The sequence below is a fragment of the Malaya genurostris genome, chromosome 2, assembly GCF_030247185.1.
Source record: "Malaya genurostris strain Urasoe2022 chromosome 2, Malgen_1.1, whole genome shotgun sequence".
Classification (NCBI taxonomy): Eukaryota; Metazoa; Arthropoda; class Insecta; order Diptera; family Culicidae; genus Malaya; species Malaya genurostris.
Window position 1 is genome coordinate 307,843,331 of NC_080571.1, and position 25,570 is coordinate 307,868,900.

General features: G+C 37.5%; 1 protein-coding gene across 3 annotated transcripts in view; it reads right to left on the bottom strand.

Moving 5' to 3' along the window:
• LOC131431009 (protein daughterless) overlaps positions 1-25,570 on the bottom strand; it is a 113,406-nt gene that overhangs the window by 44,472 nt on the left and 43,364 nt on the right. For all 3 annotated transcript variants that reach the window (XM_058596389.1, XM_058596390.1, XM_058596388.1), the window contains exon 2: positions 8,768-8,814. In XM_058596389.1, the coding sequence (XP_058452372.1) occupies positions 8,768-8,814 (47 nt within the window). The remainder of the gene's footprint in view (positions 1-8,767; positions 8,815-25,570) is intronic.

The following is a 25,570-nucleotide window of genomic DNA, read 5'->3' on the forward strand; positions in this document are numbered from 1 at the left end:
GAAATTTGCATTTACTAAAAAGTAAGCTAGGGTAGGTTATGTGTTAATTAAACAAGAAATGAAATATGATTTGATTTTTCTCGAGTATTTTAACCGATTTAGAACTATGATCTAATCTAATCTCCTTAAGTTATGTATGAAAAACCAGAGTTGGGGGCTCAGCGCATATTGTACTATTCTTATAAGCGTAATCGAACATACTAGCCCCGATCTGGAAGTTAACCAAATCGATTGTGAAGTTTGTTCGTACAGAATAGCCAAATTCCAATAAAAGAAAAATGACCTTTTCTATAGACGAAACATTTCGGTTTTCTTGTGTTCACAAATACGGATTTCACAAAACACACAAAAATTCCTGTATCACTAGTTCGTATAAGTTGACAGTTTACATTGCAGAACGGTCAGTAATTGAGTGAAGAGGATTCCTGAAATAAAGAGATTCTTCCTCATCTAGTCTATTTAACACAACTGAGATGATGCACCACTAATTCATCGACTTGTAGAAATCGTAAATTTACTCTAATATGCACTTTAATGAAACTGAAATTGTACTGGAGGCTATCTTTCAACGGACACTGTCCAAATTTACATACATTACCGGATCATATACTGCGTCATGAATAATGAATTCCGACTTGAAACGTTTAATATATATGAAATATTCAACACGAATTAAAATGAAAATTAATTTACGTTGTATCAAGATGTATTATGCCGAGCGATGTTGCACTGAGGGTACACTTTTTTCTATTGTTCTGTATCATGTTACAACATAACAGATCACGTAATTGTTGAACTCTGCATGCAAAAAACTTGAGCATTATTGGTTAGATTAGTTAATTAAGCTTGAAAATGTTATTAAAACAATCTGTTCAACTTGAGATTAGCAACAAAAAATAGTAAACTCATTTGACTGGTTGGTCAAGCATATACCGCTTCCAGCTATAGTAGTATTGGCGAGTAGTCCGTCTATAAACGACAGACTAGAAATTGAATTCAAGCACGATCTTGCAATGTAAGACATGTTCATCGATGAAGCTAAAAAAGCAGTTCCCGCTAACCCATTGCCCGTTGGACGATTCCTCAATCCTCACCCTCACCCCGGCTGTTGGCTCAAGGGCCGTTGGATCTCTGCCGTGAACAGACCTATACTAATCCGAATATAAAATGCAAACTAGAAGGTCGTCCAACGGCCGACTGCAGCAATATGAGGCTGCTGTTCTAAGCCAACGAGAGCAAAACCTATAAAATGTTTTATTGCTTGATTTGTTGTTTTTTTTTCTTCATATTTCGCTGCTGAATGCACTGCCGGCAGCATAATCGCCAGCCGAGGGTACCTAGCAGCAGCAAACAGGAGAACGGATAATGTAATGAGAAAGCAAACAGCAATCATACACCGCTATTCGCCGATTCGAACCGAGGGAACACATCGCCAAACCGGTGCTCTGTGTAGAGCAGAACGAGAGAGGCTGTTTGGCTGTGGCACATTAGTGCACTGCAGTAACATCGAATAATAGTAGCAACAATGTCAGCCAGGAGGAGAGTTAGTAACACAAATCGAATGGACCAACCGAACTAACAGGGTTGTAGCGCTTCGCGGGTACTCGTCCAACTTCGGGACCCAGGGAAGTGATGGTGCGAAACAACGATCAACAACAAACAAAACAAAAAAAAAACAACCTGAAACCTGAACAAGAGGGGGAGAAAAAGATATAACGAATCGACAGCAAGAATAAAACGGCGAAGAAATGGTAGAAACGGAACGCGTGGTACTCTGTAGGTAAGTGCGCACAGTCCAAAACATAAAACAACAACAACACAGACAGGAAAAGTAGAAGGAGTTGTAAGGACAAGAAAGTAGTAGGATCAAGGTACTGCGGATGACGGGGAGAAATCGGGTATGAGGTGGCGAACGAATGCATGGATCTGTGTGTATGTGTGTGTACGGGACTGTATGCGGTAAGCATACAGGAGAGTGGTTAAAAAAGAAACGAAAATAATAAAATAAAGTGGAAAAGCTGAAGGGCCCGCATTTTAGGTTAACAGATGTTTTCTTATAGAAAGCCAACAAACCAAAGGCAGCAACAATCATATAGTGGAATACGTATATGCGAGGTGGCGCATTGCCTGACAGGCGCGCACACACACACATACACACACTCATACACATGCCGATGGAGCCCGGACCGAACAAAAACCTCTGAACTGAACCCAATAAATTACAAACATAAAACTGAGACCCCAGCAAGGAATGGTAAAGTTTTGATGGATTTCTTCGATGGTGCAGAGAATATTTATCTGAACCTATGGACGTTTTATGACGACTGGATGGAAAAGGCTCAATATTATTTATAGGAACTAAACCTTTGTACAAATTTTGAATATATTTAGGCTTATTGATTTGATGATTCGCGAATTATTTGTCACATAAAATCATCGATATTTAACGAACTTTTGCGCAATGCAAAGTTTATGGGAAACAAAATACGGATAAGGACCTGAGAACACAAAACATCCCCGTTCACTGGCCTACAAGCGTTTTTTAATACCAAAAGAAAAAAAAACATGTTTGAGAATATGTCATTACGTTGCCTTATCTCAGTCAATAAAAAATCAATCTTCTAAATTTAAATACTTCTAATAAAATCAACCTAATTTCCGTATCAGTCAGTTGAATCTGTGTGGCTATTAAACTTGTTTTATGTGGTGAACCAAGTATCTCTTTCCGTCTCAATGGGTTCATAATTCGTTCGACAGATGGGTTCACAGTTACTACACACGCCAAGGTGCGATTTTAGTTTCCGTGTTTAGAATGAATTAGTCAATTTTATTTGTTGAGAATAAAAATTAGTATTCATAACTGGGAATAACCATTTCACGATACTTGGGTTCTACTACAAAGTATCTCATTTTTATCTGCTGAACAGTTTCGTGTAATTTTACCGCCCCGGTCTGGGTGTGGTGTAGGTGTTAAAGGTACTGATTGCATGATCATCTCTAGCTTTCAACTCAACAGTTTGCACGGCAATTTGCAGAATTCAAACAAACGAAGCTGTTCAAAGGATGTTCAGCAAGCCGATTCAAAACATTTCAAAGCAATAGGAACGATTCGGAAATAAGGCAACTACAAAATTGAAAGAGATTTTTTACATCGCATCGTAGTTAACGACGAAAAATAGGACCACTACGATAATTTATTTATTTATTTATGTAGATCCGACCGCATTTGATACCGGAAACACAGCCATAATCCAAGGAACGACGCGATTACCTTTTTCAGCTTGACAATGCTCGACCCCGTCGCCATATATGTTTGGAAATAGTTGGAAACATTAGAATTGGAGGTCTTACCATATCCACCGTACTCTTCAGGCGTTGCTCTACCTGACTACCAATTGATCAACTCAATCTTACGAGCTCCTCTGTTCTTTGAAGTAAACAGAAATTGGAATGATAAAACCTGGCCATGTTAAATTTCGGACACATTTTTCTTTCAGTGTAGATTTTGAATTATTTCACGGATCACTGATAACAAAAACTGTCAACTTTATTTCGTGGAACAACATGTTTACATTCTTGTTACATTTAGTAAAATGTCGTCGCATAAAATGCTAAAACTTCGGAGTTGTACTGTGTTTTATTATGCAAATCAATTGATCAACGCTTGACTGTGGATCGGAAGATTGGAAGAGGAACAAATGAAAAAGTACGATCCCAACAAGGAGAACAAGAAGGAAGTGCCAAGGCTCACGAAGTGAAAAAGATGCCTTACCGTGATGACAAGCAAAATTTCACTGCAGAAAGTCGTACTAAGGAGCTTGACATCAATTTTTTGAACAAATTTTTTTGAATCATAATGGACGACGAAACATACGCGCTCGAAGAATTTAAACAGCTTCCAAGTCTGACTTTTTATATCACAATGCGAAAGAAGAATTTCAATTGTTCGGACAAATATTTGATTTCTCATATGTAATTGTTGTCGAGAATCTACGTTCCGTTTCTACCGATGCTATCAATTAGGGTGTGTACGAGAAAGAATATCTGCAGAAGCGGTTGCTACCATTTATAAGAAGCCAACACTTTCTAGCTCCGTTTTGGCGTGATTTGGCTTTTTGTCACTACACGAAAATCGTCATGGAGTGGTATAAGGTACTAGAGGTTAAATGCCTGCCTAAAACAGTCAATCCACCACCAAACTGTCTACAACTTTGTCTTTTAGAGAAGTTCTGGGAACTAGCTAAGCGGAAACTTTTGGCAACTAAGAAGATGCCAACACTTTCTAGCTCCGTTTTGGCGCGATTTGGCTTCTTGTCACTACACGAAAATCGTCATGGAGTGGTATAAGGAGGTTAAATGCCTGCCAAAAACAGGCAATCCTCAAAACTGTCCAGAACTTTGTCCAATAGAGAAGTACTGGGCTCTAGTTAAGCGGAAACTCTTGGAAACTAAGAAGAAATAAAATGGTACCGATCATTTCAAGAGAAGATGGAATCGTTACCGCGGGTGTATCTGAGGATACTGTACGGAACCTAATGGCGGGTATACCACACAATGTTCGAGAATTTTACAGAGAGATGGATTAACATATTTTTTACTGTTTCTACTGCAATGTTGAATTGTGTAAATTTATTTTGGTGTCCGAAATTCACCGTGAGCGATTCTGAAGAACTATTTCCTTCGTCAGAAGTTCCAAGTCCAGAGCAGTTCTTTTGAACTGTTTTGATATATCAGAATAGAGATTCTGAACCCCGTCCATACACACTTTGTATGGTCGATAAAGTTCTGCTTTTATCTCTCTTGAAGTTTGGCTTTATATAACAAGTGATATTCACAACTGTACACAGTCATCAACCCATAACTGTTCGTCATGCCGAGTAGTACTTTTCGGTTACTATTCCATTATTTCTATTTATTTTTAAATACATCCCTTAATTTTTGTACTATATCTTTCAATAAAATAATGTTTTTTCTAACGTTTCGTTGAGTATCCCCCGTAAGCACATCTAAAGAGGAATGATTATAAGAACTAGTACTCATTCTTATACATGATAGATTGGATTATTCGTTGAGTCATCGTCTTCCCGTAAAGTGGGAAACGCATTATCATATTCTCTCTTTCTTATCGGCAGCCTAACCTAAGAACGACCGGTACACTGAGGTCTCTTTCTACGGGGGGAATAGAAATCGCGTAAAAAATCACGTAACTTCGGAAATCCGCATAGAAATAACCACCAAACTTCGGAAATCCACGTAAAAGAACCTCGTAATTTCGTAAATCCGCGTAAAAAACGCAAAACTAAAGAAGTAACCTTGAAAAAATTGTTTTTGACAAAAATCGACCTTGGGACTGCGTAACTTCAGAAATCCGAATAGATAAAAACCGCAATTTTTTCTTATGATAAACGTCTTATTTTTTTCTTACGCCAAACGTCTTATGCATGAAAATTCCAGATCTGGTGCATTATCCAAAAACGACCACGGAAATATAATACTGTAAAGAAAGCCTAAAGAAACGATTGTTACCATTCCTACGCTGCCGTGACGCTCCCTCGCTATTCTGGCCTGATTTGGCATCTTGTCACTACACCAAAGATGTTTTAGTCTAAAGCGAATGGAGTCCACGTTGTACCGGAAGAGGCGAATCGATCTAACTGCCCGGAGTTGCAATATATCGAGCGGTATTAGACTCTCGTGAAGAGAAACTCTCTCTCAATATAAACAACAAGCTACAACTATAGAAAAATTTCAAAAATCTCGGACAAAAGTAGCTATTTCGGTTGCAGAGCAATCGGCTCAGACCCTAACGGCTGGAGTAAACTCTAAAGTTTGTAGTTTCTTCATGCAGCCTAGTGAAGTGACTGTAATTAGTTTTTAATAATTAATTTGGAATAAAACAAATTTGCTGTTAGTTCAATCCGTAATGCATTTTTATTCATTCAATTGTGCATTATTAATTAAATGAATGAAAAATGCATCTCGGATTCAACTAACAGCAAATATGTTTTATTCCAAATTTAATCTGTCCAGATTTTGTCGCCAAACAAGCCTTATTGGATTTAGATAGTGTCTTTCGGCACAATTGGACAAAAGTGATACTCAAGTACACGGAAAGACTTCGGTTTTTCAGCATTTTGGCGAAAATATTAGTTGATTTTCTGATTTTAGTTAGTTATTTTTTGAGACAACTAAAAAAATCTTACTTATGCTAATTTAGATTTTTTAATTCTAATTCCCCTAATAATAATACAATATTTGTTGAAATGGCTATTTTTTTAGTTGAATTCACCAATTAAACGTGCTGTCATTTCTTAGCTCAGGCACGCTTCATATCCATTCAACTAATTTTTTAGTTGAATTAGAGAAATAAAACGTTGTTTTCAACCAACATAAATGGTTGAATTGGTTTCTGCCATTTGCAGCTATATGGCGCTCTGTCACCGAAAAAACGTTAACACCGTAATGACTACTAGCCACTAGATGGCACACGACTACCGAAAAAAATTTCAGTCACATTTATATTTTCTATATTGGCAGGTATAAATACGATGTTGTATTGGAGAAAAAGACATAAGCGAAACATAAACTTCTTGTTTAAAATTTTTCTTCTCAATTGCTGTTTTCTTCATTCGACTTCGCGAAATTGACTTTCTCACTGAAAACTTTGAGCACTCGGTACAAGTAGTACACCGGACAGCGTAGCCCAGAAGGTTGGAAGATACAAAAAACATCATTTGACATATACAATTAGAGTGCAATATTCGAAACTCACTTCACTGTTCCCCGTAAAAACATTATTACGCACAATCGCTTTAAATGCGCACAAATTCTGAATAACTACACTTTCCACTAGGAGTTTACGTCATTTTTACATATCGGTTTAGAAATTTATATATGGATATATCGTAACACTTGCGAAAAACATCTAAACAATTTGCAAGCAGTTTCAACAAGACTGTCCCTTTTAGCTTTTTAATGGATTGTTTTGCTTTGACACTTCTCATGAGATTTTAGCTAATAAACATGTTAATAAAACCAATTTCATTTTTGTTTTCTTTGTCCTGTCCTTCAGTAATGATGGTGATAGATAAATAGAAACAAATTTTCTGATTTTAATAACAAAATTTGTTGTTAATGAGAATTTCGTACTGGATTGAAATATTGCTGGTTTGTGTCCAGAATATTCGCCAACTAAACACATTCTCTAAAAATAAGAGTTTTTTTCAGCAAAGTAAATTCTCAATTTTAACTAATTTTATACTTATTTTGGAAATTTTGTTGTTAAAATCAACTAATTCAAAAACAGTAATACGAATTAGGCGCAGAGCTAATTTCGGTCGTTCCGTGTAGAGAAGGATTTCGCAAGCGTTTCCAGTTTAACTACTAAATGGCAATAGCAGTTCAATTTAAGCTGCTGTGCACTGTTAAATCGAAAACGAAATTTGAAGCAAAACGTATTAAAACTCGTTACTCCTGTAATTAAAGTTTATAATCTCGTTGGAAAAAAAAACTCTTTAGAAAGTACAATTATACGACCTGAGCGAAGATTTTTTTCTTATTAAGGAAATGCATCTTCAAATTATGATTCGTTACACTTCTCGAATCAAGTTCCTCATAATGCATTTTCCTGCTTGTCCGTCGCCGGAAGTAACGTCCTACTTTTTAAATCAAGATTTAAATAACCTCTACGAACCAAATACGAAAGAGGCCCCAATCCCTTCCTGTATACCCATAGTAGCGTCAGTCGTAGATATTGAAACTGAAGTAGGTAGCGATCAACCAGCAACGTAATTATACCGTAACCTGCCCCTTAGTTCGTACTTGTCAGGACACAATTCCACGTATGTCTCTGAACCCTCGCGCCGTACCTGCGGCGCTCCAGCAAAGGATTTAATTCATCACTATTCAACCGGTTAGTGGCCGTTCGAAATCCCCTCTGAAATTGAGGATTCTTTGCGCGTATCGAACAAGTTTTTTCGTTGTTCATCCTTTTCTTTTCTCTTTCTATGACCCACACATTCAGAAAGATTTCGACTACAGCTTATCTGTTGAGCCCTAGTTGTGTAGAAGCGCTCGTGCCCTTCAAATATCCTGCTGTGTTGCTAGGCTTTTCCATGAATTCTAGTTAAATGCTAGGGGAATATATCCTCTTTGCTTGAATTGATATGTGTATTTTAATTGTTACTTGCTGTCGTAGGAACAACATCGCTAATATTTTACAGTTACATTTCAATAAACCTGTAAGGTTCCACATTTGCAAAAACCAACTCGATACGTCTGCCGAATGTACGCCTACGGCTTAATGAGATGAGATTGGCGACATATAAAAAATAATTGGCGCCAGATGAAAGCCACTTACAGTTCGACATCGATATCGACATCGAATCTGCGAAATGAATAAACCCCCCCTCGTGTTATCGTGCGAGTCCTTCCCTACCCTCAAGCCGTTCCAAATAAGCATAATTTTCCCTTATTAGCACCGCTGGGTTCAATGTCCCAGATCAATTCCCGACTTCCATGCAATATGAGTTCAATTATTGTCCGCTTGCATAAAGAAATAGCCACCTCATCGAACCTATGCACCCGGCAGGAATTGTTTCGTGCGCTGGTGAACCTATACTTAACCTACAAAATTGATTGCACGCTGTGCTGACTCTGGCCAGTTGCATCGGGCAACCGAGAGGGTCCAGCTCCAAAAAAAAATACGTATCCCGTAATGAACAGTTTTGTTGTAAAACAAGAAAAGGGAAAAGAGTACTGAACTTACCACGCCATTGTCCATGCCGCCATATGGGGACTGATAGCCTGCTTTTTCTGGAAATGATAAAAAAGGACAAGGAGAAAGAAATTAAAATCATTTTGAAAATATCACAAGAAACACCTTTTGCATATGCACACACACAATACACACTCACATCCACGCGAGCGAGAGCACACGTACGCGCATACAAGTAGCTGCTATCATCCACAAACAAAACAATCAACATCAAGGAGATTTAAAAAAATCAATTCTCGACATCCAGTGAAGACCTCAAAAAGCCATCTGCTCACTGGAACACACAGCAGCAGACACATAAAAACACCACTCACACACTATCCTCGGTGCCGAATTTGTCCGCCGTCGCGGAAGGAGGTGGAGAAGAGATTTTTCGGAGCATACCCCTGCGACTGTGAGGCTGAAGGACCGGTCCCAATCAGCATCATCATCATCGCCGCCATCATCATCATCATCTTCGTCTTCGTCGTAGCCGTCCCCGTCGCCAATGTGAAACCATAAATATGTTAATAATTGCATAGTACCACCTGTACAACTGGAATCGCCATCACCATGGGATGGACGCCCGGACCATCGAAAAGAAGCGAGGAGGCCCGCAGATTCGAAACCAAAAAAAAAAAAGAACTTGAATTTGCAATATTTTTCGTTTTTGAGTTTGCTTCACTCTTTTTCCTAACCTGAGCGGAAACACAAATTGATCTGACACCAGTTGAATGTGCTTTGACTGGTCGCACTCAACCACCGCGCGCCCCCTCGCGCGGAAACGATTTGACACCTTTCATGTTACGTTCGCGAACGGTTCGGAATTAAACGCTGTCGAAAAACAAACTAGCCTACGTCGATGCAACCACCTTTGTACTGTTACGTACTGTTTGGTATTAAAAACTGTTGCTGACCTAACCCGCATCCGTGAAGAGCCTCGGTGCTACTCTCTGGTTGCAACAGAAAGTGCAACAAGTTTGTAATAGCGTGTTTCTTTTTTTTTTTTGTTTCTTGTCGGCCTACAAAACGAGTTGCGATGGGTGCATTTTCCTGCACCCATAGCCATGTATATTTATCACGAGCAGAGTTCGGTATGTTTAGGCTACTATCAATGAAGTCCGAACTTTTGGTGACTACTAAACATGCAAAACAGAACCAAAACATAACACAGATAGCCGTAGTAGGGCGGAGGTTTGGTAACTGCTAGACATGTATGCTGCTTTCGCCTGGGAGCGCAGCTCAGGCCGTGTTAGAAAGGAAGAAAAAACGGGTCCCGATTCGGGCTGTCTGTGACCAAAACATCGGTGGTCAGATTCGGATCGATATTTTAAGCTGGTACCGGTGAAAACGATGACGGGATTGTTTTATTTTTCTCAAAATTGTTGAATGTTTAATGATAGTGTATTCATAATTCGTAGATCAGATACTAAAAATTTCTTTCATCAAATTCTTATTGTATTCTTCTATTATTGAAGTATTGTATAACAAATCAAAGAGTTGAGTCTAAACTCTGACAAGGAGCCTTTCCTTATATTTCGAACGTTTTACTTGTCCACTATTGTGCCATTGAATAACAATTGGATTATGGTATCAGTTCTTTATTTCCTGTATTGAGTTGGAAACTAATTTATATCACATTTTTAAAAGTAGAATGAGATTTAAATATTCAAACTATTCATTTTTTTAGTAATTCACAATTTTAAAGTCTAGTCTAATATGGTAGTCTGGATCTAGTTTTACTGTGTGAAATGAAAAGTAGTCTTTTTGACAGGTAAAAGATTATAAAGAGATTATGATGCCTTATATTGCATTAATATCTAGAAAGGCATATTAAATTCAGTACGAAAGACCCATTTTTTTATTTACGTCATAGACGATTAGTCATCATGTTGAGCCTGGAAACAAAACTATTTTTGAGAAAAAAAACTGAAGAAAAATTGAATAAAATTTCGGCGAAGGAAACTAAAGAAAAATTTAATAAATATTACGGGGCTAGCGCTCCCTCAGATTACCGTGAAATATTGTTTTCGAGTTTCGTGATAGCCGATTTAGATGAAACCCGGAAGCAGGCTCCAGAGGTTACAAAAATACAATCGATGGCGTTTGGCGATGACCAACCAAAAAAGTGAAAAAGCGCGAACCAGCAGATGTCATTAAGATTAATGCTGAGTTCACATGCCATGCCATACTTTGGCCGAACGTCTACAGAAGAAAAACATATCCTGCTGCTAGGTGCCGCGCATCCTGACTCCGAACCAAAAACACAAGCGCGAGCCAACTTCGCAAGCCTGTTTGGCCATACTAATAAGAGTCCAGCAAACCGACACGAGTGCTCCGAAGCGGCCTTTCTGGGAATGTCATGGCATACTTCTCGTGAACTGCCTGTATTTTGCAGACCTTCCGAAAAAATACCCTTCGGTTGGGACCAAAAAGTTTTGAAATCACGGGCCAAAAAGTTTTAAAATATACAGGCCTAAAGAAGGAATACCTTGAGTAAAACACAATAAATAATAAAAAAAATGTAACTGTCAACAAGATTATTTATCACCCCGACTAGTATAAGCAGTGGTATGAAGTATTAATCTAAGTTAACAGATAAGAACCAAATTTCCAAACCACTAGTGGAATTGCTCTGCCATTGAGCTACACTAAAAAATTAAGTAAAATTTTGCACTTATTTGTGTAGATTTTCATTTGATTTCATTCTTCCACAGTGCATTTCGCAAACAACATTTACCACAATATACATTCATTGACTCATTCATGGTTCCAGGAATTGACTTTGTAAACGCGCCATTGTTAGATCCATGGATTGATTTTGTAAACGCACCCTGATTCTTGGGTTTGTTTGATTTCTGTGCATCGTAACCAATGTGATATAAACAGGTGGGACAGACCACATGGCTTGCTTGCATTGGTAACCAAACATTTGTAAATAGTTCGGTATGACGACATACATGAAAAATAAACATGTTCTGATTCAATGCCAACGAGTCCGAACGATGTGACGAAAGCAAGCACGTTTTTTTTTTTTTTTTTTTTTTTTTTTTTTTTTTTTTTTTTTTTTTTTTTTTTTTTTAAATAACTATTTATTGGAATATGAGTTAAAATTAAATTATTAAGATTTAAATTGGGTGTTCAGCCACAAGTGGTGACTTTTCAGCCCTGTTATATATATATGATTTGGTTATTACCATGAAGACATCATTTGCTTCCGCAATTCTGAGATTTTTGTGTAGGGAAAATTCTAAACCTACTTGTATTGTGTAATGGGGAAAAGGAACTTATATACTAACTTACTAACTAATACAGAGAGCGAATCGATTCAATTGAAGATTGCATCGATTTTTGTCGGAATTTGCTTATAATATTATGTGACATTACATCTAATGGTTCTATATTTGTGAGTCTGTGTAACTCATTTGTACTAAACCAGGGAGGACGCTTCAGAATCATTTTCAGAATTTTATTCTGAATCCTTTGAAGCGTTTTCTTCCTGGTGGAACAACAGCTTGACCAAATTGGTACCGCATAAAGCATGGCTGGTCTGAAAATTTGTTTATAAATTAACAATTTGTTTTTTAGACAGAGCTTAGAATTTCTGTTTATAAGAGGATATAAACATTTAATATATTTATTACACTTTGCCTGGATTCCTTCAATGTGATCCTTGAAAGTGAGTTTTTTGTCATACGTTAAACCTAAGTATTTAGCTTGATCAGACCATGTCAATTCCAAGCCATTCAATTTGAGAATGTGATTATTGTTTGGTTTAAGAAAAGAAGCTCTTGGCTTGTGAGGAAAGATAATTAATTGCGTTTTTGCTGCATTTGGTTTAATTTTCCATTTTGACAGATAATCACTGAAAATATTTAAACTTCTTTGTAGGCGACTGCAGATCACTCTTAGATTTCTACCTGTGGCTAACAGACTTGTGTCGTCACAGAATAGCGATTTCTGACAACCAACGGGTAGATTTGGAAGATCAGAAGTGAAAATATTATACAAGATTGGAGCTACACTCGAACCCTGCGGAACACCGGCTCGTACGGGTAGCAATTCAGATTTACAATTCTGATAGCTAACCTGAAGAGTACGATCAGTTAAATAATTTTGAATCATTTTGATCAAATAAATAGGAAACTGGAAATCAGACATTTTTGCTATTAAACCTTTGTGCCAAACACTGTCGAATGCTTTTTCTATGTCTAGAAGAGCAACTCCAGTGGATAACCCAGAAGATTTATTTGATTTTATCATGTTCGTTACTCTGACAAGTTGATGAGTAGTTGAATGTTCATGACGAAATCCAAACTGCTCTGGTAAAAAAATTGAATTCTCATTTATATGAGTCATCATTCTTAACAAGATAATTTTTTCAAAAAGTTTACTGATAGAAGAAAGTAAGCTAATTGGGCGATAACTTGATGTTTCTGCTGGGTTTTTATCAGGTTTTAGGATAGGAATTACTTTAGCGTTTTTCCATCTTTTTGGGAAGTAAGCTAATGAAAAACACTTGTTGAAAATTTTAACCAGGAGTCTCAAGGCAACATCGGGAAGATTTTTAATAAGAATATTAAAAATTCCATCATTACCAGGAGCCTTCATGTTTTTAAGTTTTCTAATAATTGATTTAATTTCATCAAAATTCGTCTCAATAATGTCATCGTGTGATAACACTTGAGTTGAAATATGATCATATTTCAGTGAGACTTCATTTTCAATAGGACTCACAACGTTCAAATTAAAATTGTGGACACTCTCGAACTGCTGAGCAAGTTTTTGAGCTTTTTCGCCATTTGTAAGAAGTATTTGATTTCCTTCCTTGAGAGCAGGAATAGGTTTCTGAGGTTTCTTAAGAACCTTAGAAAGTTTCCAGAAAGGTTTAGAATATGGTTTAATTTGTTCAACTTCTTTAGCGAAATTTTCATTTCGCAAAAGAGTAAATCTATGTTTAATTTCTTTTTGTAAATCCTTAACTATGTTTTTCATAGCAGGATCACGAGAACGTTGATATTGTCGTCGACGAACATTCTTCAACCGAATGAGCAGTTGAAGATTGTCATCGATGATAGGAGAATTTAATTTAGTTTGAGCTTTGGGAACTGAAAGATTTCTAGCTTCGATAATATAATGATTCAAATTATCAATTGCTGTGTCGATATCCGCAGAATTTTCTAAAATAGTTTCATGATCCACATGATTTTCAATGTGAGATCTGTAATCCAACCAATTTGCTCTATGATAGTTGAAAATAGAACTAATTGGATTAATTATAGCTTCGTTGGAAAGTCTGAATGTTACAGGAAGATGATCTGAGTCAAAATCAGCATGAGTAATCGGTTCACTACAAATGTGACTTTGATCTGTTAGAACCAGATCAATTGTAGACGGGTTTTTCACGGAAGAGAAACAAGTAGGATTACTGGGATGAAGAACTGTAAAGTAACCAGCTGAGAGTTGATTATGAAGTATTTTACCATTACTGTTATTTTGCCTACAATTCCACTGGACATGCTTAGCATTTAAGTCCCCTATTACGAAAAATTTCGATCGATATCTTGTAAGTTTTTGCAAATCGCCTTTAAAGAAATTTAATTGTTCGCCGGTGCATTGGAATGGCAAATATGCTCCAGCGATGAAATAAATTCCATGAATGGTTTCAACTTCGATTCCCAAGCTTTCAATAACTTTAGTATTGAAAGAAGGTAAAATTCGATGTTTAATTTGCCGTTGGACAAAAATGGCAACTCCACCACCAATTCCAGTAAACCTGTCAAATCGATGAACCACATAATGTGGATTACTTTTCAATTTTACATTTGGTTTAAGAAAAGTTTCTGTCACAATGGCAATATGAATTTTGTGATCTTTGAGAAAATTATAAAATTCATCTTCACTCGATTTCAAAGATCGAGCATTCCAATTTAAAATATTCAAATAATTATTTAACATCGCTGTTAAATTTTAAATTCATTATAATATTATTTGCAAATTTCCATCCGATTTGAAATGCTTCAAAAAGTGATGAAGTCGAATTCATTTGGATGATCATTTGAAAAAGTTGATCTTGTAGGTAGATCATTTTATTTTCAGTTATATCGCCTAAATCGACTTCATTTAAAGAAGCGAATGGCATTGAAGGAATATTTGTAGGTAGACTGCCATTAGAAGAAGATGATTTGGCCGGTCTACCTATTAATAAATTGTTTTCGTTAGAAGAAGAACTGCAAGGCGGTCCTGTGTTTTGATTATTTACATTAGAAGAAATAGGAGATAGATTTCTACCTAATATACCAGCATAACTGACATTAGAAGAAGATGATGACGAGGTCGATCTACCTGTCAATAAATTGTTTTCGTTAGAAGACGAATTGGCAGGTGCCTTAGAAGAATTTTCAGGTATGTTCTGTAAATTTAAGGTCGTTGATTTGACTTGTTGTCTAAGCGAACGAGCGTTTAAAATTTTTTCCCTGACAGGACATTTCAAATAATTGGATTTATGATTTCCATTGCAATTTGAACATGAAAATTTATCAGTGGTTTCATTCATTGGACAAGCGTCTTTCGAATGCGATTTACCACAATTCAAACACCGTATATCCATATGACAATTTTTGGTTCCATGACCGAAGCCTTGGCAACGACGACATTGCGTTAAGTTTGCAATACGATTATGCCGTTTATAATGTTCCCAATGAATTTTAATGTGGGAAATGAAACGTACTTTTTCTAAAGTTTTCAAATTGTTTACATCACTTCGATTGAAGTGTATTAGGTAAAGTTCATGGGAAATTCCAGAGCGTGGTTTAGAAGTACCATTCGCTCTTTTTTTCATAAGTATTACTTAAGAAGGGGCAAAACCAAGCAATTCTTTTAGTTCATTTTTAATTTCATCAATACTTTGATCATTTGATAATCCTTTCAAGACAGCCTTGAAGGGTCTGTCTGATTTTATATCATATGAATAAAATTTATGAAGTTTTTCGGACAAATATCGAATAAGACGTTCGTAATCTTCCAATCCATCCACCAAGACTCGACATTCTCCTCTTCGTCCGATTTGAAATGAGACTTTTACTTCCGGGAGAAAAGTAGAAAGCTCAGTACGGAATGCTTTGAAGTCGGAAATCATCACCGTCACTGGTGGCATAGATTGATGTTTCTTCCCAGAACGACAAGCGTCCATTTTGGGAATTTTTGAAGAATTTTCTTCTATGTCGCTACAATCGGATTCAGGAAGAATCTCGTAAATATTGTTAGACGGCATAGGATCAACGGAAGGGAAATCCGTCCGTTGTCTTTTATTTTTACATTCAGATTCTATAAGATCGTGAATGTTATTAGAAAAATGTTGAATAACGGATTGTGATTTATTCCGTATTGAATTATTTTTAGCCTTAGGCTTGTTGCCTTTCCGGTTGGACGCAGGCATTTTTGAAATTAATGAAATTTTAAATTAAATTAACTAGGCTAAATTAGTCTTCGATTAGACTCCTAGCTAGCCTTAAAAAAGGCTGATTAATTTCTTAGTCACTCTAATATCACTCTTTGTATCACTTAGTCACTCTAATATCACTCTTTGTATCACTTAGTCACTTAGTTAGTGATTCAGGTAGCCTTGAAAAAGACTGAAGCCTTGAATCAATGAAACTCTAGGTAGCCAGAAAAAAAAAATTCCAGGAGCCAAGAGCTATACGCGTGCGGTGCGAACGACTGTTCAACACCGACTGAAAGCAAGCACGTGGTTTTTAGTTTTACTTGGCTTGCTGAAGCAAAGTTAATTTCCCCAATACAAATGAGTTGTGTTTGCCCCACCTGTTTCTACCACATTGCATCGTAACGACGTTATGGTTATGAATTTTAAAATTTTATTGCGTGCTGAATCCAGTGAGTGTCTACGCGGAACTAAATCGACCAAAAAAGTGGGGCCCATCCGGACACATAATTCTCGACTTGAAATTCTTAACGGATTTGAACATTTAGGGGTTTTTGGTTTGTACAAAAAGTACATATTTCTTCGCGTTTCGCCTTATCAGTGCTTAAAGGAGTTCAAATTGAATTGCCATTTCCGCCTAACAGTTCCATTTGAACTGCTAAGCAGAAGCAAAGTTCATACAATTTATATGCCCCTTTAAGGTTATTTCACTAGGTGCCATATCCTATCTGACGTCTCGGCCGAAAACGTGTGACGATCGACTAGGGGTTTTTGGTGTGTACAAAAAGTACATATTTCGTTTCGATTTCTTCGCGTTTCGCCTTCGGCTCATCAGTGCTTAAAGCAGTTCAAATTGAACCGCCATTGAACTGAAATTATATTATTATATTATATACAATTATAAGAAAGTGAAATATAATAATAGAACTGAGAAAACATTACATAGCCAGGTGTAAAATCTTGTCAGCATGTTGGCCCTTTCTCAAACAGGGACGAAAATTTCTAGGTAATGTGATACGTGAACTGCGCCATTTTATTGGATGGGTATGAAAATTAAAGTTTATTTTGCAGTTGCGGTTTCGGTGCATACCGAAGAAAAAATTTTCATTTGTTTTTACATGCGATTTGTTGACTCAGCAAATAATTTCAAAAACATATACGGATACGAAATATAATCACGATCTCAAAATTTAAAAATACAAGAAAGTGAAATTTCTCTCGACACAAATGAGAAATAACAGAACTATTTCGCTCACATTTTCGTGGGATTGGGATTATGTACCTTATGATAAAAAAAGAACCGAAATTTTCATTTTAAAATTCCCGCGCTTGTCCAATCGGTAAACTTTTATTCTCTCAACGTTGGCAACACTTTTATACACATTCTGTCAAATTTTGACGCATATCGTACGATTAGTTTTTGTTTGGAGTCTATACAAAGAAGTTGAAAAATTTTCGTGTGGCGATTTTTATAATTGATGAAAATTTAGAACAACGTGCGTTCATCAAATTTTGTGTTGCAAATGGATTTAAGTGTTCCGAAACGTTGAAAATGTTAGAAAAGGCCTTTGATGAATCGTGTCTAGGAAAAACACAGGCATACGAGTGGTATAAACGCTTCAAAGGTGGTCGTACAAGCTTGGATCATGATGAGATCCCTGGCCGCCCAACAAAATCTGTTACTGAAGAAAACATTGAATCGGCGAAGCAAATCGTGTTGCAAAATCGTTCTGTACCGATTAAAGGGATTGCTGTGTTGTTGGACATCTCTTATGGATTAGCCGAACACATTTTAACTGATGTTTTGGGTTTGGAACGCGTCGCTTCTCGGCTGGTGCCAAAAAAGCTGAATTTCATTCAAAAACAGCGTCGTGTTGATGTTGGTTGTGTCGCAGTTTTTGGCCAAAAACTCACCCAATATCATCAACCAAGCACCGTACTCTCCAGATATGGCCCCGTGTGCCTTTTTTCTCTTCCCCAGACTCAAATTGCCTTTGCGGGGAACGCGTTTTGAGACCATAGAGACCATAAAAGAGAATTCGCTGCGTGAACTAAAGGCCATACCTTCGGCGGCCTATAAAACTTGTATGGAAAATTGGATCAAGCGTTGGCATGCATGTATTGCCGCAGGAGGAGAGTACTTTGAAGGTGATAATATAGAAATTTATTAAAAATTGAAATTTTGCGTTTTTTAATAAAATTTCGGTTCTTTTTTATCTTAAGGTATGTATTTCAGAAAACAAAAATTTATTCAAGCATATTTGCGTACAACCTTCACGTAGCCGAATGAGCCATATTTTTGTTAGTTTATGTTTTTATTATTGAATCTTGCTGTCACCCTTTTTCTTGGGAGAGTGGAACTTCCACTTCCATTCGGCGGGGATTGAGAGACATTTTGTTCGGTGCTCGTCTTATCATCCATTGGTTCGTCAGTTGATGTTGTTGTTGTTGTCTATATTGTTCTCAATCTCAGGAACATTGCTAGTTCCATAGCTCGTGCCTTGTTATACATTGATGGCAGTTGCTAGTTGGTTCGATTATGTAAATATTTTTAAAACAGAAATACTGGATTCACTGGTAACCGTTGTTAAAAGGGTTTCCTTGTGTTTGGTTGAAGCTGTATTTTTCGAAGGTTTACTGTAGTGAGCAGTTTGTTCACAAAACTGGCATGTAATCAACTGATTCTCGTAAGTTACCAGCGATTTAAAAGGATGTCTCCCGCCCTGTCCAAAAATCATGTAAGATGGAATTGCCACTTGAACGCTATTCCTGATACCGGAAAAATAATCTGCCACACTTCTCTTTCAATGGAAAGAATTTCTCCGTACCTTTGGACAAAAATCTGTAGGGAAAATTTGTCCTAAACTGTAAAACAAAAGACGGGGTTATTAAGTCTTCCGTTTTTGGTATTGGATAGAAAAAAAAACAAACCACGAAGTGATAATTTGTTGAATAACTTATGAGTTCAATACAGTTAGGCAAACGATTTATTTATCATGTCTGTTTCGGCTATCTTATTTGGTCTCTACAGATGGCTTTGGATATTGACGGTTTGTCAATATATCAGATTTTAGCTGCATGGAGAACTTATTCTAAGAAAAGTTCTATTATAAACTGTCGTAGAACATAAACATAAAAGGAGACAAAAAGTTTTTGTTCTGGAACGGCAACTCACGATTATCAAAAAATTTGCCATGAAAAAGCTTTTCGAAGAAAATTATTATATTATTATCACAAAATAGCGAATAACGAATGTACCTGAACTCTACAAAACAGTTTCAAAAATATAAAATAACTCGAAGAACTTCCCCCAAAAAAGGAAACAATATATGATAGAACGATAAAACTGAACGGGGAATGAACTGGACTAGGCTGCGCCGGCCGTTGTTTGAGTTTCACTGCCTACAGTCATCCGACGATAATGACCCATTTAATGGAAAAACAACTCTCTACGGGTACAGCATCAGGATCACTGGCCTCGCCTACAACGGCAGTGCCATTCCGGAGAACGGACTCTGTTTCAATGGAACCTGCTGCGAGATGAACAGATTTGCCGGTAAATGCAAAAAATAAAAACAGGACAAACCCATCCGAAAAGCGGAAAAAACTCCGCTTACCCTCCCCCTTCTGGAAGGTATCCCACCGATCTAAACAGAAAAACTCAAACACATGTTCCTGCTTGGACGATTGCCACGGGTTTAACGAACGCTTTTGCTGTGCGTTGAAGTATCTTTCCTCTGCGGAAAGACACGATTCCGAAACCTGAAGCCACCAATCAACCAAACATCGCTTCGTTTTTTTAGCTATTATTTTCTCTGTGCGTTTCGGTGCCACGGTTTGTGCATCGATTCAGTTACTGCATGCATCCTTTCTCGATACTCTATCTGACGAAGTAAACCATCGGGAGCCTAAATGTGCCCGTGTAAGTGTGCGGATTTGACGCCAAGGGCACCGACGCAACAGTCGCAGGATTCTTTTTATCTCTGGAATGAAGATATCGATTAGACAATGATTGACAGACGCTTTTAATAATAACTAAATGGGTAATTTCTAAGCTCCAAAATGTAATGTATCATTAATTAGTATCATCATTATGTTTTGATTTGATGGCAGAAGTTTAAGATTCACTTGTCACTTGTACACTTGTGCAAAATATTTCCAAAATAACCGTTTTCCCCAACCCAAAGAACCACCCCGACAGACAACTACCCGCAGAACGTTGCACCGTGCGTTGAAACTTGGTGGTTGTTTTGGCTGCGGGTAACGAAAATGTTTTGCTACTGACTTCTCTCATCCTTCCTTCAACATTCGTGCGTCCATCATCCGTTCGGTTACACGTTGAAATGCTGGGTATGTATTCTCTAGAAGAAAAAAGTCCGCCAGCCGGATGTAACTTTGAATGGAATTCTACTGCCGTGCATCGAAGATGGAGAACGAAGCATGTGGATATTATAGTGTATAAGCAAACGCACGAAAATGAGCGTGAAAATGAGTTGAAATGTCCCTCCGAAAACCACATTCAACTAAACGCATAACAACGTTGAAAAGTGCGGGAAATGCATGGGATAAACATTAGACGGTTCGGTTTACTGTGGGGTGGATTATTGATGTACCAGTAAATAGGATAATAGTCGCGTTCTACAACAAATCATGGCATTAGTAGCAGACACAGAAATACTCTTCGAAATGTCACGAGGCATAATCCAACAGGGGCTGTTGTTTGAGGTTTGAACTAATAATCTGTTGCCTAGAGTAAACTATCAATCAGAACTCCTCGTCACAGACGATGATGTGAAGTACGACATCCCCTTGCGCAGGAGAGTACATTTGAAATGCGTTTGAATGTGATAGGATGACACATTTTCAAATAGCTGGTGGAAAATTTGTGACGTGCGACCAACTGTCGAACGAAAATATATTGCAGATGCCCGGCTGTGTGTGTGTGTGTGCGTGTGAGAGTACTTAAGCTCGGGGCGCCCAGCCGTGGTGGCAACACGTGAGCCGACCGAAAACACTGACAGACGCACATCTGGGGTTCACCCCGCCGCTGGTAACATTTGGGAGCTGTGAGTTACAAGTGGTTTGTCGTAGGTCAATGATTTAGTGTGTTTAATGAGCGAAGAGTTTTCGTGTGTTGTTTGCACGGTCTTTAAACATTCATAGTAAACAAGTCTGCGATTGACCAGAACACCGGTGTTAAATACTGGGAACAGGTTAAAAATTCATTGAATGTACCTCGAGGAAATATAGGAACAATAGGAACAGGTAATCGGCTGTACGCGTCCTCAGGTTCATCACCCAAAGGCCAGGGACTGTAAATCACTAAGTTTCGTTCTTTCGACACATCAGCATAAAAAGTGTTTTGGTAAATAGCATTAACTTAACGTCTGCTTAGCAGTTTGCGATGAACCATTAAGTGGCGTTAGCATTTCAGCATAAGCTGCTAATGCACTGGCTGCAATTCGAAGACGAAAAATAAAAATAAGAAATAAATATGACACTTATTACAAACAATATCTTTAAGTTGAACTCGGTCAGACAATAGCAAAATCGATCGTTTGTGGTTTCTTTGTCTGTTTTTTCTAACTGAACTCAGATTAGCGTGTAGCAAACGACAATAAACCGCTATCAGTTGGCTCGGTATTCTGGAGGCACTTGAAATAGACAATTAGTCGTTTGGTGGCTGCAAACTAGCCGCCTTTTTCCTGGAATTGAATATCAATTCGAACGGACTTGATACGGTTGAGATGAATCTATAAGCTAACACATTCGACTTGAACTTAATTTCGAAATCGATTTCGAACAAAAAGGCTCCTAACTGTCAGGTATATGAATACGAGGTGTCCCTAAAAGTCTAAGCACGATTTCGATGCACCTTAGTTGGTTCCAGATGACGTTCCTCTTACTGATTGTTAGTGTATATTACTGTTTAAATTTCAATCTGAAAAGCAGTGAATCTTAAGTTCCTGTGCATTTAGTTTAGTGGCCAAAAAGATGATAGCCTCTAAGAGTACCGTCAATCGAGCTAAGACACGAAATGGAAAAGAAATGAAAAACAAGCTGCATTTGTCAAACAAAGGATCCGTAAGTTATTCGATAGACTAATGTGTGGAAAATCAGCATGCGGCATCATGGATGACATGAATTCCACAAATTTGATTATAAGACGCTTCCGGGTGAATAATTCGGTTCAGACTGGAATAAGTCAATTTTTACAGAAAAAATCCCGCAAAAAGTCAGTGGTTTGGCAAGCAGTTTGTGAGTGTGGAATGCTTTCGAATCCATGTTTTGGTGGAATTTAGCATCAGTGCATTACACATCGGACACGGCAGCCTGGTACAAAGCCAACTGAGTAGTTTGTATTAATACTCAGAGAACAATCCTCCCAAACTGTCTCCTAAGCCAGACCATTTTTTTGTTCCAGACAAAGACATATTAGCCAAAACAAGTCAAGGCATCGGATTCTATTACAACTTTTGGAAAAAGTATCCCTGGAAGTTCATCGTACAATTAAATGGATCTCAAATATCAGGTCGAACTGAACCAATTGAAAGAAATATTTTTTTTTTTTTCAATTATAGAGGCTTTAACATTAATGTCATTCACCTCTTCGGACCAGAAAAACTTTCTGGCCTTATGTGCGGGGTTGGGAATCGAACCCAGGCGGGCTGCGTGAAAGGCATTGACTTACCCATCACGCTATACCCGTCCCGGTAAAGAAATATTGATTTCATATGTTTCGTCTTCGACTCATCAGTGCGTCAGCAGATTATATTGAACTGCTGACGCAAACCCCCAGATCAACACAATCCGCTGAGCAGACGTAAAGTTAATGCTATTTGCAAGACACTTTTTATTTAAACAAGAAATGTAACGTCTAAACTGACGTCTCGAACGAAACAAGTTTCGGCTGGCTGGCCGTACAGATTGTGGTAATTAGAAGGGAAAAAAAGTTTTTTACCCCCAAATTTATGCTAGGCGCACAAAACCATTTTCATATGTTTACGTTTCGTCTTCGACTCATCAGTGCGTCAGCAGATTATGTTGAACTGCTGACGCAAACCCACGTATCACCATAATCCGTTGATTTGCTCAAAAACTAAGCTCGTATTGTTATTCTTAAATCGAGCTATGATTAACGGAGACACCCTATGAGATGATATCCTGTGAACCGTAAAGGACTTTAAAAAATTTTTTATGTCCGGTTCGATGGTATTCTTCCGCATATTAGTGTGTTCACACTTGTCCAGCATCATTTTGTGTCGGTAATGAGTCGGACAGTTGTGAAAGCACACTTGAATCAAGGGAGGTTTCAACAGACTTCAATTCTTCTCTACCACAGACATAAATTCCACTTGCTGACAAGAAATGTGAAATATGGGTCCTTGAAGAGTTCAGAACTAATTGGCTCAAGTGGCATTTGATCATTTTATCCAAACACACCTAGTAGTTTGTATGCATGATACAAGGATTTTTTTAGATTTCATTGTAGAACACTTTCTGGTTCATCAATTACGATATTGATAGAACAGAGGTATACCTTGCCTCTGTTCGATCTGTACTGCATCACTATACAATGTTTGGTAGTCCACTATATATTTCTCTAAATGGCTACAAGAAAAAAAGCCGTTTTTATCCACCTACTGGTGAAATTATGCCATTCTCATATCTCCTATATACCTATTACAGCGAGATTGATAAAAATCCTACAATTAAAAACAAGTTTTAGAAACAGTTTTAAATATTTCTTTTGCATAATGTACGTTTAAAGTTAAGTTGGTGAAAAACGACTCGATCATTTGTGGGAATATAACGTGAGCTCCATTTTAAAGATTTCAACGATACTTTTCGATACACTATTATCGATACTTTCGGAGCCGAAAACTAAATGTCGGAACATTGAAATTCGGGTAATTCAATCATCAACTAACATTACCTACAAGTTGGAACAGTTTTGAGGTCAATTTAGAAAAGTTTCAGAATGTTCTGCACCTTCGATTTAAATGATCAAATAATCAACAACAGTTCTTATGGTCATATACTAACATGATCTACAAATTGGAAAAGTTTTGAGCCGAATTTCAATATTTTTTCTACGTTTTTTAGTAGTTTACTTTTTAGTTTTCTATGACGGTTTGAAATTTTAAAAACTTAGCACCATGAAATTCTAGGACCGAAAGTAGAGGTTTTATAAAAATTTAGCAACTTTTTATGTTTATTTAGCGGTTTGGCTGAAAGTCGTTTGTATGCTTTGGGCACATAACCGATTTCACTATTCTTTACGTTTCGTCTTCGACTCGTCAGCGCTTACTGCAAAAACTTAAACAGTTCAATTTGAACCGCTAAGCAGACGTAAAGTTAACGCTTTTTGCGAAACACTTTTTATATTGCACCGGAGCGCAATGTCCCGAGTTCAATTTGAACTGCTCTGCACCGACGAGTCGAAGACGAATTGTTAAGAATAGTGCACTTTTTATGGGAAAGTACATGTATTTGAATGTAATTTGATGAATTTATTTGGTCATGATCCGCAAAATATAGAAATTTTCTGTCCTGTTTAAAGAATTCGCCACTCATTGGTTACTTATTGAAAAAATTCCTGAAAATGACATTTTCATTTTAAGCACCATGTATCTCTGGAAACGAAAGTTGGATCTGCATAAAAATCGGTTTTCTCTTATGGTATCTTAAGACCTTTCAGTTAAATCTGAGATGTTGTAGATCATTCGAGCCATCTTCGATAATATCACTTTTATTTTTTAACACACATCTTCCTGTAGTTCTGGAACCGAAAATCGGATCAGGATGAAATTCAGGAACCTGGTATGAGACCTGACGACCTTCTATTTGAATCAAAGTTTGTGAAAATTTGGTTCAACCCTCTCTGAATTTATTATATTTTTTTGGAGCATATCACTCTGTAATTCCGGAACCTGAAGTTGAATTCAAGTGAAATTCAGAAACTTTGCATGGGACCATAAGACCTTTCATTTGAATCTAAGTTTGTGAAAATTTTTTTAACGGCTGCTCGGCCATCCATGGAAGTTGACCATCAATGTTAACTTCCCTCTCTGAGCAGCCTAGATAGCCGTGTAGTGTCGGTAGCGGTTTCCCAACTGCTAAGAATAACGCTACGGTCCACCTGTACCGGTGGTATAAGTCCACCAAACAGGTAAGCCGTGTGGCATCCGGCGGAATTATTTTTTACCAAGAATTGATCCACTGGTTTCCTATTCCATGTCGTAAAAGGCCACAAAAATAGGAACTCCTAAGTCAAGGTGTATTTCCGTGCCGATGGCTGAATGGCTGCAGGAGGTTAAACATTGCAGTCGTGAACGGAATATCTTGGGTTTTTCCCTTACTGGATACACGCA